Below are 17293 nucleotides of genomic sequence, written 5' to 3' on the forward strand. Positions count from 1 at the left end.
GCGGAAGTTCTTCGAGACTGGTGTGTTAGATCGGCAACAAAACGAGACACACATCCGTCTGATCCCCAAAGGCTCGTGCCCAAGACAAGTGGCAGACTATAGACCAATCGCACTGTGTAACACCCACTACAAGATCATAGCCAAAGTCCTCACCCGCCGGCTTAAGCCGCTCCTCCCGCAGCTCATATCGAAATCACAGTCAGCCTTCGTCTCAGGTCGAGCCATTGCGGATAATGTTCTCATTACCCATGAGACTCTCCACTTTCTCCGGACTTCGGAAGCTAAGAAGTACTGCTCTATGGCTGTGAAAACAGACATGAGTAAGGCGTATGACATGATCGAATGGAACTTCTTACAAATGGTACTAACGAGGCTAGGATTTGACCCAACTTGGGTGTCTTGGATTATGGCCTGCGTGGAATCAGTGTCGTACTCCTTTCTCATCAACGGCACACCCCAAGGCTCTGTGATACCATCTCGTGGAATACGACAAGGCGACCCCTTATCCCCATACCTATTCATTTTATGTACGGAAGTGCTGTCCTCTCTCTGCATCCATGCACAAGACAATGGGACTTTAGCAGGGATACGAGTCTCACGAGGAAGCCCTTTCATCACTCACCTTCTCTTTGCGGACGACACCATGTTCTTTTGTAGATCTAGTGAAGGGGGAGTTGCTAAACTGAAGGAGATACTCAACGTGTACGAAGCGGTCTCCGGACAACGGATAAATCTCCAAAAATCAGCAATCACTTTCTCTGCCAAGACTCCTCCGGAAGTGAAGTTGCGGGTGAAAGCCACTCTTGATATCGCAGCAGAAGGAGGAGCTGGCAAATATCTAGGCCTTCCCGAGCTATTCGGTCTCAAGAAGAGAGACATATTTGCATCTATCCTAGATCGGATCAGACAGAAGATAAATAGCTGGACTACTCGTTTTCTATCCGGAGCAGGGAAACAAGTGCTCCTTAAATCCGTCCTAGCAGCTATGCCGAGCTACTCCATGTCTTGTTTTAAACTCCCGGCCTCCCTCTGTAAGCAGATACAATCTCTACTCACTAGATTTTGGTGGGATGCAAACCCGTAAACTAGGAAAATGTGCTGGGTGGCGTGGACGACCTTAACTCAACCTAAATATGCTGGCGGATTGGGTTTTAGAGATATCGAAAGCTTCAATGATGCTCTATTAGCTAAGATTGGATGGCGCCTACTTAAGAACCCATCATCCCTACTGGCTCAGGTTCTACTTGGCAAGTACACGAAACACACACCCTTCCTAGAGTGCATATCACCAGCGGTTGCATCCCATGGGTGGCGGAGCATCCTGGTGGGGAGGGACCTTTTGAAGAAAGGATTGGGCTGGGTGGTGGGAAATGGAGAGAACATCAGGGTCTGGTATGACCCCTGGTTGTCCTGCTCTGCCCCCGAAGCTCCTATTGGACCACGGCGATGCTTCACTTCGGGTCAGCAGCCTCCTATGTCCTATCTCGAACACATGGAATATCGATAAAATACGTCAACACCTGCCTCAGTATGAGGACACCATTCTCAAGATCATCACCAGCTCTGCTCCACTCAACGACTCCCTGGTATGGCTTCCCGATGAGAAGGGGAATTACACAACGAAGACAGGATATGGCAAGGCGTTTCCTCCTAATCCACGACCACCGACGTTACCAACTTCCTTTGATTGGCTAAAGCACATTTGGAACATCAAATGCTCACCGAAAATAAAGGATTTCCTCTGGAAGATCATAAACAGAGCAATCCCAACCAGCTCTAATCTTGCTAACCGTGGAGTCCTCCCCTTTAGCTGCAAACGCTGCGGTGGAGTGGAAGATGATCTCCACCTATTCATGTCTTGCTCCTTTGCTGATGAAGTTTGGGAGCTCGCTCCCTTGGCCTGGAAACCGGGAGCTACGATCCCCTCCCTTGCTACTATGCTCAGCCATGGCAGCAAGATTATTACTCTCCCACCAGTGGGGATCTTTATACCATTGTGGCCATGGCTATTGTGGAATCTGTGGAAAGCTCGTAATAAACTATATTTTGATGGCAGATCATTCTCAGCACAGGAGGTCTTGCAGAAGTCAATTGCAGATGCAAAGGAATGGCAAACTGCCCAAGCAGGGGACTCTGGCGCACGATCCTTACCACGGCATCACGCTCCACCAAGCACAACCGTACATGCTTTACCCACGGAACCAGCCTGCTTTGTGGATGCAGCATGGAGCTCAACCACAGGCTCGTGCGGCATAAGAGGAGTGTTCAAAGGCGTTATCCGGCCCCACATTCCCGATATATGCTCATCACGTCGACTAGTCTCTTCAGCATTGATGGCAGAAGCCATTGCGATCCGTTCGGCAGTCATGTTGGCTGCGTCATCGAATCTTCGATCTCTACAGGTGTTCTCTGATTCTCAAACCCTCGTCTCAATGGTGAAAGCGAAAGAATCAAGACCCGTCTTGTTCGGGATATTATTCGATATCTATCATTTCAGTTGTTTGTTTGATACTATTTCCTTCTCCTTTATTCCCCGTTTACAAAACTTTGAGGCTGACTTGGTGGCAAAGTCTGCCCTCGCTCTTGCAGACAGATCCTCCGATCATGGAGTGTAGCTTGTTTCTTTAAGTTATGAATGAAATGTTGTTTGACCAAAAAAAAAAAAAGTTATAAGGTATAACTGGATGAATCAAAAAGTTGAAAGAAGTGAAGAACCTATGACCAGAAAGAGAAACAAAAAAAAAACAGTAGATCAGATGTCTCATCTTCGGCTACTGAACCAGACACTGTTACTTTAGTTAGGATACCATCAGCTGGTCTCATATATTATAATCAGGCCCCTTTGTAAAACTCCCATCATTAATTTATATTAAGTGACTGTAAAAATGGTGATTCAAATATTTAACATTAACTTGAATAATTGACATTGATATGTCAATATATCTCAATTGTAAAATAATATATGAATAATGTAAGTATTTCTTATTGCTATACCATAAATATGATGTTAATTGCCGGACATGTCGGAATATGAGCTACAAGTCACACATAGCATGCAGACGCGGAGGAATGCTGGTGTTGTGTTGTTTTTTTTGGGTCTAAATGTTAAAAACTGCAGGTGTTGTTGATCACTTGTCACTCACTTCAAACACCTAAGGCTTTCTCTCTCTCTCACACACACAAACAAATGATTTGCCGTAATTAAGATCTAATATATAGTTCGGTTGGCTCCTGATAGTTTTTTATTCTCAAAATGATTAATCAAAATGTAATGATTTGTCAATATATATGTAGTTACAAATTATATATATATATATATATATAGAGAACCATCTGATGATATATAGGAAAACAAAATTTCATGTCAAACTTTAAATAAAATAGATGTTTTAATAAGGCAAAGCCTGAATTAACTTTAAACAACCAAACTCCTATAAAACTAACATATCCAATTCTATAATGAGTGTACTCAGATATGGTCGGTGTCAGTAATGAAAAAGAGGAACATGATGAAATATAATATCATTACGAGGGGAATGTTATATGATTCTTAATTCTACTATTCTATTGAATTTTTATAATGATGATCATTCTTATACCGTTTTCACCAAAGCTTTAGTCTCCAGTATTAATATCCAACACAACATCAACTTGCAGGTGTTATTCATCACTTGTCATTCCTCTACATTCGAGTTTCCAACACCTAATCCCGCCAACAACCTTGTACTCTCTCAAATACATGCATGCAATGTCACACGTACGTGATCTCCATGCATAACACCTCTCTTGTCCATAAATAGCGCACCCATCCCTTCGCCTCATTCTTCACTCAAACCAAAACACAAGAAAACACACACAAATAGCAAATGGCCAACAAGATCTTCCTCGTGTGCGCAACTCTTGCCTTCTGCGTCCTCCTCACCAACGCTTCCATCTACCGCACCGTCGTCGAATTCGACGAAGATGACACTACCGACCAAATAGGCCCATTCCGCCCACCACAGAAATGCCAGAGGGAGTTTCAGCAAGAGCAACACCTAAGAGCTTGCCAGCAATGGATCCGCCAGCAACTTGCGGGATCACCCTTCAGCGAAAACCAATGGGGTCCTCAGCAGGGGCCGTCTCTACGCGAGCAATGCTGCAACGAGCTTTACCAGGAAGACCAAGTGTGCGTTTGCCCTACTTTGAAACAAGCAGCCAAGTCAGTTAGGGTCCAGGGACAGCACGGACCATTCCAGTCCACCCGCATCTACCAGATCGCTAAGAACTTGCCTAACGTTTGCAACATGAAACAAATTGGAACATGTCCCTTCATTGCCATCCCTTTCTTTCCTCCTTACTAAATCCTAGTGTTATCACATGATGATCATCATTAATGTGGGTTGTTGATGTATGTTTAACAACACACAGTCATCGTGTGTTTTTACCAAAAAAAATAAAAGTGTAATAGTAGCTTGAGAGACTAATGTAATAAGCACTACTCGGTAATAAAAGAGAAGTTTTACTTTTTGTTCAAGTGTATCAGCATATGGTTTCGTAGCTAGTCTTGCACCAAAAATAGTTACGAAACCATTAATAATTATCTTATGGTTAGTATACTTAACAAAGATGATAGTTTTATCGATCTAATGCTGATCTATTGAAGATTTCAGAACACTAAACAAGTTCTTTTCAACTCAATTATTCATCCTGATACAAGATGAAAGTAGATAAAATAGACCCTTTAGGTTAATACAAGCTATATACAAATTTAGAAACAACACTTAGTTACAAACATAATCCAACGGCCTATTGTTAACTTGACGTACGTGTGCCGTTCCAATCTCACAAGGATTCACTCTTGCTACGTATCCGAGGGAGCACAGAGACTCACCAGTTGAGGAAGGTTCAGTTGTGATGTTAACAAACAGTCGCCACTTAAGCAGGGCTCTAATAACAGAGTTCGACCAAGTTTCATTTCTACATAATAATTCAAAAGGTTATTTTTTTAACAGTTTTACCGTTTTCTTTTGGTTCAAATACAAAGTTTTCTTCTTTACGATTCTGTCTCAGATACCCACAATGTGCCCCTGAGCCGAGGTGGGCTCTTTCATCCGTTGCGTATCGAAATCAGCTCCAAAAGTTCAATCAGAATCGTCAAGTTTATGGCTTAAGCTTCAATTTTGGTCGAATTTTGAAGGGTCTTGTAAAAATGCTGTGATCTTTCCGCAATTGTGAAACCGCTTTAGCCTCTGTTTAAGCCATCACTTAGGGTGTTTTTTTCTTGAAGCAAGACGCATTTTGGAAGGATGGAAATGGGTAATCAATCGAGGAGTCTCTTAGCTCTGTGGGTGAATTTGCTTTCAATGTTGTTAGTAATAATAACATTGAAGGAGAGGAGAGCGGACTTTCTCTTTGCCACACAGTTTATGGCCCCAGAGCTACAGGCAACGTTCAATGAGCAAATGGGTATGCTTATTTCTGGGTTTGGAATGCAATCATAAAGCTATTTGCTTTGGTCTATACTTTATGTGGTCCGAGATGTATTGATTCTTATTTCATCTCGAGCTTGTCACGTTCCTTGTTTTGTTCTGTTCTGTTTTGATGTTAGGTAGAGGCAATACTTATCTATTACTGGGGATTTAGGGACTATCTAACATCATCTGTCGGTTCTAAGCTTGAATATTGGTTCTTTGCAGATTTATAGGAGAGCTTAATCAGTTTCTAAGACAATCCCTTGTTGATATTTGCCTCTAACAACTCTTAGAATGCGTGCACGCTCACTTGTAAGTAGTTCATTTCTTGTCTTTTTCTTAGTATGTGGGATTGGTGTCAAAGATGACTTTTGAAATACGTCTGAACCACGTTTAAAGCATAGAGTTAACCAAATTATAGTTATTATTTCTGAAAAGTGACAGCCAAATTATAAAGTTTCGATGAACCTACCCGAAGTCTTGCTAGAAGTTTTAAAATAAAACGGGGAAGAGTCTTCAAGTAAAGTTGTTGGAAACTTGAAATGTCAACTCTTTGATGACCAAATCAAGGCATCAACATCAAAGTCTAGTTATTTATTTGTGAAGACCATATAAAGTCAGCATACAATTTGTGACCCTTTCTATTCTAAGGAGACTATTAAGAAGTCGTTGGTGCCTCATAGTGGTTTATCTTGAGGGTATTTGATCAGTGGTTCCTCACATTTTCTTACTATCATTCCTTCTTATTTTTTTAAATCTCTCTGTGAAACTCTTTGTCATGGATTGTCTGGGCTCAGCTTTGGGTTCTTTCTTGGCAGAGGCAGGGCGTGGTATATGCAGATCAACCTATACTCGAGCCATTTATACCATCCGGTTCAAGTCAAACATCAAAGCTTTAAATAAGGCGCTCAATGGCCTGGTTGATGTTCAAAACAAAGTGGAAAAAGACCTCAAAACCTTGGAGATCAAAGGGAAGTCCTTGAATGTGCAACTGAGGAGATGGCTCAGAGAAGTGGAAGAGATAGGCTCCGAAGCAAATTCAATTCAAGAAGGGCGTGCTTCATGTGCTCTGTCCTTGAGATGTAAGATGAGTAAAAAACTTATGGGAGTTCTTGATAAAGTCAAGAAGCTTCAGAAGCAAGGCTTAGATCTTCTCGACATATTTTCTTTGGAAGGAAGATCTGTACTAGTTGAGAGAATCCTTGGACCCTCGATCACTGATCAAACAATAGCATCAGAGATGTTAGTCAAAGTTCTAAGCTGTTTGATGAGCGATGATGTTCAAAAGGTCGGTATTTGGGGAATAGGAGGTGTTGGTAAAACTACTTTAGTCCGAGAACTGAACAATAAGCTATGGAAAGAAGCTGATACACAGCCTTTTGGTATGGTGATATGGGTTACAGTCTCCAAAGAGTTTGATTCGGGAAGGGTCCAGAAGCAAATCGCTGAGAGATTGGATATGGAAATCAGATTAGGCGAAAGCGAGGAAAGACTGGCCAGACGGATATATGGAAAGCTTGAGAACGTAAGTAGCTTTCTTCTCATTCTTGATGATGTTTGGAAATCCATTGATTTAGACAAGTTGGGGATTCCACAAACAGATGGACACAAGGATAGAAAGATTGTCTTGACTTCTAGATATTTAGAGGTTTGCCAGAGCATTAAAACGGATATTGACTTCAGAGTGAATTACTTATGTGAAGAAGAAGCTTGGGAAATGTTTTGTAAAAATGCTGGAGAAGTTACTAGATTAGATCGTGTTAGACCCATAGCAAAAGAGGTTTCTCGGGAATGTGGTGGATTGCCGTTGGCTATCGTCACGGTTGGAATGGCTATGCGAGGGAAAAAGAAGGTCAACCTGTGGAAACATGCCCTTGAAGAACTCAAGTGTTCGGTGCCTTATGTCAAGAGTATTGAAGAAAAGGTCTACCAGCCGTTGAAATGGAGCTACAACTTGCTCGAGCCAAAGATGAAATCTTGCTTCCTCTTCTGTGCCTTATTTCCAGAGGATTACTCAATAGAAGTGTCTGAGCTTGTGAGGTACTGGATTGCCGAAGGGTTCATTGATGAAACACAAAACTATAGCTACTTAATGAATCAAGGAATCACCTTGGTGGAGAATCTTAAAGACTCTTGCTTACTTGAAGAGGGTTCTCACGGTGACACAGTTAAGATGCATGATGTGGTTCGCGATTTTGCCATATGGGTCATGTCTTCCTCGCAAGATGATAGTCACTCTCTTGTCATGTCCGGTATAGGTTTGTGCGAGTTTCCACATGAGAAGTTCGTTCCTTCAATCCGAAGAGTTTCTTTGATGAACAATAAGCTTAAAAGGCTCTCAAATCAAGTGGTAGAATGTGTTGAACTCTCAACTTTGCTGCTACAAGGAAACTTTCACTTGAAGGAATTGCCTGAGGGGTTCTTGATATCTTTTCCAGCACTTCGAATTTTGAATCTAAGTGGGACATGCATAAGGTCGTTGCCCAACTCCCTCAACAAGCTTCATGAGCTAAGATCTCTCATCTTGAGAGACTACTACTACCTTGAAGAAGTTCCTTCCCTTGAAGGCCTTGCAAAAATTCAAATTCTGGATCTTTGCGCCACTCGAATAAGGGAAACTCCAAGAGGGTTGGAAACTTTGAACAGCTTGAGACTACTTGACCTTTCGCGTACACATCATCTCGAAAGCATTCCAGAAGGAATCATCGGACAGTTATCAAGTTTAGAGGTTCTAGACATGACCCTTAGTCATTTCCACTGGGGCGTCCAAGGACAAACTCAAGAAGGGCAAGCAACACTTGAAGAGATTGCGCGCCTCCAACGTTTGTCGGTCCTCTCAATCAGAGTCGTATGTGTTCCACCTCTCTCCCCTGATTACAATTCCTGGATAGAAAGGTTAAAGAAATTCCAGTTGTTTATCGGTCCAACAGCAAACTCTTTACCTTCTAGACATGACAAGCGGAGAGTGACTATTAGTAGTCTCAATGTTTCAGAAGCATTCATTGGATGGTTGCTAGAGAATACAACTTCTCTAGTGATGAACCATTGTTGGGGTCTCAATGAGATGCTGGAGGACTTGGTAATCGATAGCACGAGTAGCTTCAACCTATTAAAATCTCTAACGGTAGAGGGTTTTGGTGGAAGTATAAGACCCGCTGGTGGATGTGTCGCACAGCTGGATCTTCTACCTAACCTTGAAGAACTTCATCTGCGTCGTGTAAATCTGGGAACCATTAGAGAGCTCGTTGGTCACCTGGGGTTGAGATTTGAGACACTGAAACATCTAGAAATCAGCAGATGTAGCCAGCTCAAATGCCTTCTTTCATTTGGGAACTTCATCTGTTTCCTGCCGAACCTACAAGAGATACACGTTAGTTTTTGTGAAAGGCTTCAGGAACTGTTTGACTATTTTCCAGGAGAAGTTCCAACCTCTGCTTCTGTGGTACCTGCTTTGCGTGTCATAAAGCTAAGGAATCTTCCGCGGTTGAGGAGATTATGTAGCCAAGAAGAGTCACGGGGATGTCTGGAACATGTGGAAGTGATAAGTTGCAATCTTCTGAGGAATCTACCAATAAGTGCAAATGACGCTCATGGAGTCAAAGAAGTAAGAGGAGAAACACACTGGTGGAACAACTTAACTTGGGATGATAACACTACAAGAGAAACTCTTCAGCCTCGTTTCATAGCATCTGACGGGAATATACCTACTGGCTCTCTTGGAATGTCTTGCTATCAGAGGTCCAACACAATTGAAGAAGCTTCTCCAGTTTCTAGCTTACTAGAATCTCAGGCTGAAGAGCTTCTGTAGCTACAATGTAATCATGGACTTACAGAGGTGTGGATAATACTTGGCTCACTTGCAAATATCTTGTCACCGGGGCTCCAGCTCAATCTAATAGAGAGAGAAGAGGTTTCTCCAGTTTAGATAGAAGACCTAACGTCTGAGGAGCTTATGAAGGGACACTGTAATCCTCGAGTTGCAGAAAGTTTCAGGTTCAACAGGTGACCCTCACTTTGTCAAAAAGTTTTCAGGTTTGAGCAGTGAACCATGTTAGCCACTGTAGTTTAACCTGCTCGCATTTGCTAGGAGGCCTCAAAAGTGTCTGGTCTTCACAAAGGAGAATATTTAAGATGTAGTAGTCCGTTTTCTTACACTTTCATAAATTTCCTTTGTCAAAAAGATGCAGAAGGTTATGGTAAACGTGGGTTTGCTGCTCTGGTCGACATACTTTGCCGAAAATCAAGAGCCACGAGAAGTCTCAAAGGCTTGAGTCAAGAGCTTTCTTGTGCCAGGGACAGGTCAGTATTAAGCAACGTGCAGACCCAACATTACGGTCCAGTTGGTGGATTTAATCATCATTTATGCAGCTATATCGAGGTGGCAACTAACAAAGATGTAAATATATGTGTAACGGTTTTATAATTAGTGACAGGTTTGAAGGTGTTCTACCTCAAGAATTCTTGGATAATTGTTTCTCTTGTCTTGTGTGTATTTGATTGTTTATCACTGGATTCCGTGCAATGAAAGTAAACGTGAAATTTTATTTTCTGTACAAGTTCTATGAAAGTATGTTTGTTACTGTAAACGTCAAAAGAATGTCCATTTTTTTTGCAAATAAAACGAAGAAACCTTGTCTTTTTCATTAACCAAAATAATCTTGTATACAGTAGTTGGGTCAGACTTCATAGTTCATCAGATTTAATAGTTTTTAGCTATCATATACATGTTTACTAAAAAATACATCATGAGTTCAACAGATATTGGAGAACTATGCCACAAAGAGGTAAAGAGTGCAAAGAAATGTAGCTGTTGAACTTGATAAACTAACCAAAAGTGGGCAACTACCATAAAATGTCAACTTAAGTGTTACCTATCATGTAACCTTCTAAACATGTCATAACATCGGTTAAATCCGGTAATGTACAAGCTTGAGTTGTAAGCAACAAACTTTTTTTTTTTTTTGTTTGGTAAAATTGTAGATTACAAACTTGTTAATCTAGTAGCCACTCATATGGTAGAATCATGTATTGTCGTACCCTCCTGTGATAATTTTACATGCTTTACCCCATGGAGGTTTGACGGGATCTAAAGTGTGGAAGGAACAATATGGTAAAAGAAATGAATGAGGAAGGTTTCTATTGCAGCTAATATGAACTTCCATTAGTTCATTGGCTCGCTTTGGCAGTATACAGCCTTCTAAAATAAACAACATGTTGGAACTACAAAAAACTTTATTTTTGACTTTTTGTTCAGCTCACTACTTGAGCTTGTGGTCCAAGGTAGGAAACCTAAAACTGATCGAAGCATCAATGGTTTGACGAATAATTTCATCAATACTATATTTGTACTCAAACCCCAAATCTTTTAACTTCTTTGAAGAAATCATAGGCTTCATCAAACTTTGTCTCTCTTCCAAATCATCATCTAGCCTATAAATCATAAATAATAATTTTGTGAGAAGTTTTAGTCTAAACCAAAAGAAAAGAGTCGATAAAAGCATTTCAAGAATGTAAAATTTAAAAAACTTACTTATGAACTTTACAAAGATGTTCCTTAGAGAAGTGATTAAGCATCAACTCATGCATATCAATGTTGTCAACACAACATATGTATTGACCTTCAGCTTTTGGTTCTTCCATCAGAAACAAATGCGCCATGCAAATATCTTCAATGTGTACCAAACCAATCGAACCCATTCTTTTGTTCACTGCTGATAGTATCCCAAACAACTTGGAGTCCCCTACAAAAAGTAAATGGTTGATACAAAATCTCCAACATTTTAACTTATATTTGATAACACAAAAATATTATATACACACACATACACACCTGTTATTGGAGACAAGAGAACTTGAAGGCTTGATGGGAGAGAAGGTGTACAAAATGGACCCGAGACAGTAGTTGTAATAACTGAAACAAGATCCATTCCACTCTCTTTTGCATATCTAAATGCTTCTTCCTCTGATACTAGTTTCGATAGTACATAAACCTAGTCGTCCACACGAAGTCTAAAGTTATTTAATAAGTGCCTAAATGAACTGTTATACTATTGTAATGCTAGCATTTACCCATCCACTTGCTTTTGTTTTAAGTACATGATCAATGGGAGTCTTGCAAGTCTCATCTACGATTGATCTCCACCGTTCATTCTCATCTTTGGCTGTGAGGGTACTGATGGATGACGTGAAGACAACTCTCTTTACTGAGTTTGACTTTAGACAAGAACCTAGTACGTTCCGTACGCCTTTTATCGCCGGGTCAATGACTTTGCTCTGGACATAACTCTCTGAGATTCAAAACCCGGTTCGTTTAGGTTAACCTACGTGTTATTTGATCTTGACTTGAGACTTTTGCATCATTTACTACATTTTACATTGACGTACGTTTCACCAAATCATGGTCAAGGCTTCAGGGGATTAGTCATATTCATATATAACATTTTAGTATTAGTACTTAATTAACCGAAGATTCTGGTTTATAGCGGTTAAGGCAATGTGAAAAGTTAAGAAAACGGTACGTGCAACGAGAAGGTTGTACCTAGATTAACCTGATCCGGTGAGATATCAAACTCCATGGAAGCCGCGACATGGAACACGCCATCACAGCCCTTAACGGCGTCATCGAAGCTGCCGCCATCTTGAAGATCCGATCGGAATATTCTAAGCCGTTCGTTTCCTCTCCACTTGGATTGAAAATATTGAGATTTTGCTGTCAGAGGAAGAAGCTATTAGGTTAAATGTGATGACTTCAAAGCTATTTTACAAATCAGTCCAACTTTGAGTCTAATTAACCAATTCATCCATAATTGTTCTAAGGGGGTGTTAGTGGGATATGGATTTGTAGTGATTGTTGAAATTCTCAAATTCTATTGTTATTGGTTGGTGGATTCTAAGATTCTTATTAAAGTCTAGTGTTATTGATTTGATGATTGTTTAATGATTTACAAAATCTCTTGTTATTCAAAAAGTTTAGTTTTTAATGATTCTAAATTTCCATCAAATCTAGAGTTATTGGGAATTAAATTCTAGATAATTTTACTCATAAGACAAAACTTTAAAAATCTTGCATATTTCCTCTAGATTCTTAAAATCCTTGAATTAAAACATTTTCATAAACTTTTAAAATATGTAATACTCTTTATAACTCTTTACAAATTTAACAAATCTATTGACTTTTAGAATCAACCAACTCTATAAAAATTCTACTCCCACTAACCCCCCCTAAAACGCTCTGTAAAGTATCTAAGATTTGAAGTTTCAAAAAAAATAAAGTATCTAAGATTTGATATAATTAAATTAACAAATTAACACTTCAAAAAATTAACAAATAATTTCAGAGCCATGCAAAAACTTATATGATACTAACCGAATAGTTTCAAGAAATTGAAATTAGTTTCTGTTTTTCCGGAAACAAGAGAGTACCAAGATCTCTGAGAGTGGCGTGAACTGTGTAGCCTCTTTCGAGAAGAGACTTAACCAACCAAGAACCGATGTATCCACTTGCACCCGTTACGCAATACGTCGTCGCTTTTCCTTCCTCTCCGTTCAGCTCCATTGTCTCTCTCGCTTAATTTCCTCTCCAAATGCCAAAGTGAGTTTAGAGAGTTAATTATTAATTTTTGGCTTGTAACGATACCACCACCGTCTTTTGTCTGTGCTATTTTAATATTGCATGTTTGTTTCTTTCTGGTTTGGTGTTAACTTTTTTGTATTTTATAACAAAATTGTATTTTCCAAAATCTGACGTTCGGAAAACTACGAGACAACCCCATTTTTTATTTCTTTTTGGCATTTTATGACATTTGGTAAGATAAGATTATTGCATCACTGGTGTTGTTATCATAGTGCATTTTGATATATATGAAGAAGAGAAGGTAAAAAAAGATAGAACATACATCACTGGATAAGATCGAAGAAGAGTGAAATATTAAAAACAGTTAGCTAGCTGTAGAATAGAAAACAGCGACTTGTGCAGGTTTTTTAATTTTTGGCCTTCGTGACTTTGTTGCTTCCATTTATCTGGACGCCGTAGATTATGTAGGCATAACTGAATAACACCAGTCATGGAGCCTCATTTCCATCTAACTCTTGTGTCTTTCTTAGCGCTTTTGAAGAACTTCCACATCAAATAGGAAGGCTTCCAAGACATTGTTGGAATACTAAGATGGGCTGGGCCACTGATCCACACTTTACCCATCAATGGAATAATCATCTCGCATACATCATAAGCAGTATACAATTAGTTCGACAAAAAATCTCTATGTAACACATATAGGCTATAATTATAGTGCAAGAGTGAAAAAGGAGATTTGAGAGAGAAAGGAAAAGCGATAAGAAAACCCTAGTAGCCGCCATCAACTTTGGCTTGGAGGAGGGGTGGATTCCGGTGATTCGTTGCCGTGAGAGTCTTCTCCTCCTCCTCTTCTTGTTATTATGTTGTATGTATCTCTGTTACCCACCTCTGTTTCTCTTCTTCACACGCCGTCGAGATGCGAGCTACTCTTGATTTCCATGGATTTTCTGGTGGATTTACAACGGTGAGACAGTTTCTGTCACGTTGCTGGAGTAGCAGCGAGATGCTGCAAGGAGTCGAGAAGGAGGGGCTTCATATGAGAGTAATTTCGATCTGGTAATATTGTGTCTTGTCATCGGTTTAGCTTATATGTCAATCGCTATTTCCTGCGGTTTAGATCTTTCTTGTTCCAGGGTGGGTTAGTTCTGTGGCTAGGGGCGAATGGAGGCGTGTGGAGAGTGTCTCCTTCGTGTGGTGGTGTTGAACCGTTGGGTTTCAAAGGTTCAGATGTGCTCTGATGCTCCTCTCCATCTTGGCTCCTCTCCCCTGTTTTGCCTACTTATCTACTCAACGGAGAGGTTATATCTTCTGAATCCTTTTTTACCTTATAGATTGGCTGTTTTAGTCTCTTCTTGGTGTCGGTACGGCAGTGGCGTTAATGACGAATCCGTGAGCAGAACATGTTTAGCATCCTTGTTGTGAAGAAGTTGGTTGGTGTCACCTCTCCATTTCCAGTTGTGAAGGAGTCCTTGCTGCAGCTTTTAATAAGAGTTCGTCCCCTTCCTGGTTTGTTCGCTGATCTCTGGTTTCCTCGGTGGCTTCTTCTTGGATGATTGAAACAGTAAAAAGAGGTTGAGGTTTTGGTTCAATCAGATGAAGTTGCGGTTTTGTAGGGGGGTTGGTCCCGGGTGTTTTGGTTCTTAGACCCATGGTTTGGGGTCGGTGTGTGTGTGGTGCTATTCGGCGTGGTTCTGGCTTTTCATCGTGGACAGGAGGTTCAGGTGATTTCGGTTCTGTTAAGTCATTTTTGCCACTTATCAGCTTGGTTGACTGTGGTCTTGTGAAAGACTTCCAGTTATTTTTGGCCTTGACTTTGCTATCTATGGGTTTGTTAAAGGATTGTAGGAAGATTTAGTTGTAAGAATTTGCGTTTGTATAAGTTATATTGTAGTCTGGTCTTTGGTGCCCTCGTATGGGTTTTAGTGTCTTTTCTATGGACTTTTGTTTCCGGGGATATCAACGTGTTCCGCCGGCTTTTGTATTCCATCCAGTGTTTAATATAATCAATTGACGGAGAGAAAAAAACACATATAGGCTATATAGCTTATTGGTTTCTGCGGATGCGCCAGCCTACGTGATTAAAAAAAAACTACAAAACATGCAATCTTTGGATGCAAAGTGTGAAACCCCGCGTTTCTGCGGATCAATAATTTACAACTCATTTTCGTTATCTTCTAGATGAATTTATATGTATAGATATAATAATGTTTGTATACGTATCGTTAATATATTGAAATTCGCATCTAACTAGCATTATACTCTGATACAAGTAATTGTTGATATAATTCTTTTTTTTTATAATTAACTATTCTTGTCGACATGATGAAATGGTGGGTAGTGTCTGGCAGAGGCGAATTTAGAGAACATATTCAATGGGCGCATTATTTGTAACAAAATTTTACAATGTATGAAAAAGATTTGAACTCAAGATATTATGCTGCATAGGCTGAGTTTTGCCATCTGTTCTACCAAAATTTTAATGTTTTGTCTATAAAATTGTGAATATCAATATAGTTATGGGTACACTTGCCATCACTACTCATAAGGTGGCTTCGCCCTGTCTGGTGAATAAAAAAGAGAAAGTTGGGTATTACATAGACACAAACCGCTTCACACATACAAAGATGGTATGGTAAGAACAATAAGGTGATCTTTGATTTCTGCGTGAAATGTTGTTAGCATCTTTGATTTCTGCGTGATAATTTTTTGGAAACTTTGATTTCTGCTTGATAATATATTTTATTTATACTAAGTTCGAGTTATGCTCCTATATTTTCTTCCAATTAATCAAAACCGTTAGTAATGGTCAGATATGAAACACATGACTAAGAATGATTTACACCAAAAACTAAGAATATGATTTGAACTGCATAGTTATTTCCATAAGAATATGACAAATTTACAAGTAAAATTACGAGTCGTACTTCAAACTAATTTTCCAAAGCATTTCTAAGTACGACATTGATGTGAAATAAGCTGCGAATATAAATAACAGTAGATGTCTCAGCTATTATACATAAGGCTTTAGAATGTCTAATTGTGTTAACCTCTTTGTGACCCATCTTGTCAACTTTATTTTAGACACATGAATTTTATCCTAGCCTAAGGCAATCAAGTTTATGGCTACTTTTTCCTAAGTTTATAAGTACTTAGTGGGAGATAAAGTTAACTAATCATGGCTGACAGAAAATATCAAATATTTTGACTGTAATGAAATTAGGCCCTAGATGAAATATTGCAAAAGGTGAAACCGACACACTCATTTTCTTGGTTAGTAGCATGTGTTTTATATTTTATGCCCATCCATTCTGTTGTCTGTGTTGTCTTAAAAGTATTCTTATTTACTTATCATATGGTTTTAATTTTAGTTATTTTAATAAAACATTTATCTATATAGTCTATACAAAGAAATTCTCAAGTCTGTGGGTCTCTTCTCTTCCCAAATGAAGCCATGAAAAAATAAACATTTATCACATTAATGAAATATTTGTAGTATATTTTATAAACATTGTTATGAACATATAAAATGAAGCCATGAACAAATAAAACTGTAAGATCGGATTACTAGAAAGTTCGAAACTAGGCACATTCCATTATATTCCCACATAATCATTCTTTACATTTTTACCAAAAAAAAATGTTTTAACAATCATTTGGCATTATCGATAGTCAAGACGGACTGGTTTATTTTGTAGATTTGGAATAAAATACTGTCCAAGTCTTTAGTATAGGAACGAGAGGACCGTACAGTGATATGCAACTGTGAACAATTCAGTATTTGCTTGACTTGACAGCTCTTTCATGCCAAAAAACATATATATAATTTCGGAAAATAATTAAAACAGGGAAAAACAATGACTAGATTAAACCCAAATCTTAAACTACTATACATATTTTTAAAAATTATAGAAAATTATCCACATCTACTTTGGTCAAAAACTTCCGGATAATCCTAACTAAGCTATCATCGTAATTATAACTGTATGAGAATTAGCTCTCAAAAAAAATTATAACAGTATGAGAATGCATTCATTACTATAACTCTTTAGGAGAAAATTAGACTTCAAGAGAAAGAAATCAATAATGGAGTAGTGAAAACAAACGAGAGAAGACATGAACTTCAAATTGTCAATGCTTCTTTCAATCTCAAGAGCTTTTGTCTTGTTTTAGTGGGCTACTTTAATAGTTACCACTAAAAATGTCAAAAGATAAGGATAAAACTGAACATTTCAATTAACTTTTTGATCAAATAAATATGGTATCACCA

The 17293-nt window shown here is 39.1% G+C and overlaps 3 protein-coding genes and 1 long non-coding RNA gene across 5 annotated transcripts; 3 read left to right on the plus strand and 1 right to left on the minus strand.

The window, feature by feature from the left end:
- The first annotated feature begins 3814 nt into the window (after positions 1-3814).
- LOC103861681 (napin-1A) lies at positions 3815-4498 on the plus strand. The gene has a single exon (XM_009139395.3). The coding sequence runs from the start codon at positions 3867-3869 to the stop codon at positions 4341-4343; it is 477 nt and encodes a 158-aa protein (XP_009137643.1). The 5' UTR covers positions 3815-3866; the 3' UTR covers positions 4344-4498.
- Positions 4499-4743: 245 nt separating this feature from the next.
- LOC103861682 (disease resistance protein At4g27190) lies at positions 4744-10006 on the plus strand. The gene is made up of 2 exons (XM_009139396.3): positions 4744-5448; positions 6272-10006. The coding sequence occupies exons 1-2, from the start codon at positions 5289-5291 to the stop codon at positions 9259-9261; spliced, it is 3150 nt and encodes a 1049-aa protein (XP_009137644.1). The 5' UTR covers positions 4744-5288; the 3' UTR covers positions 9262-10006.
- A 560-nt stretch (positions 10007-10566) lies between these two features.
- Positions 10567-13116, minus strand: LOC103861683 (putative anthocyanidin reductase). 2 transcript variants are annotated; one of them, XM_009139399.3, is made up of 6 exons: positions 12876-13116; positions 11992-12162; positions 11535-11740; positions 11284-11443; positions 10984-11194; positions 10567-10883 (listed from the first exon to the last, which is right to left on the minus strand). In XM_009139399.3, exons 1-6 carry the CDS (start codon positions 13006-13008, stop codon positions 10712-10714), a joined length of 1053 nt encoding a protein of 350 aa, XP_009137647.1. In that variant the 5' UTR covers positions 13009-13116; the 3' UTR covers positions 10567-10711. The 2 variants fall into 2 exon arrangements, with proteins under 2 accessions (XP_009137647.1, XP_009137646.1); XM_009139398.3 differs by having other exon boundaries at positions 11523-11740.
- A 615-nt stretch (positions 13117-13731) lies between these two features.
- LOC117132843 lies at positions 13732-15041 on the plus strand. The gene is made up of 2 exons (XR_004456466.1): positions 13732-14082; positions 14160-15041. It is a non-coding gene; the product is annotated as an uncharacterized LOC117132843 (long non-coding RNA).
- Positions 15042-17293: the final 2252 nt, after the last annotated feature.

The sequence above is a fragment of the Brassica rapa genome, chromosome A03 (assembly GCF_000309985.2).
Source record: "Brassica rapa cultivar Chiifu-401-42 chromosome A03, CAAS_Brap_v3.01, whole genome shotgun sequence".
Classification (NCBI taxonomy): Eukaryota; Viridiplantae; Streptophyta; class Magnoliopsida; order Brassicales; family Brassicaceae; genus Brassica; species Brassica rapa.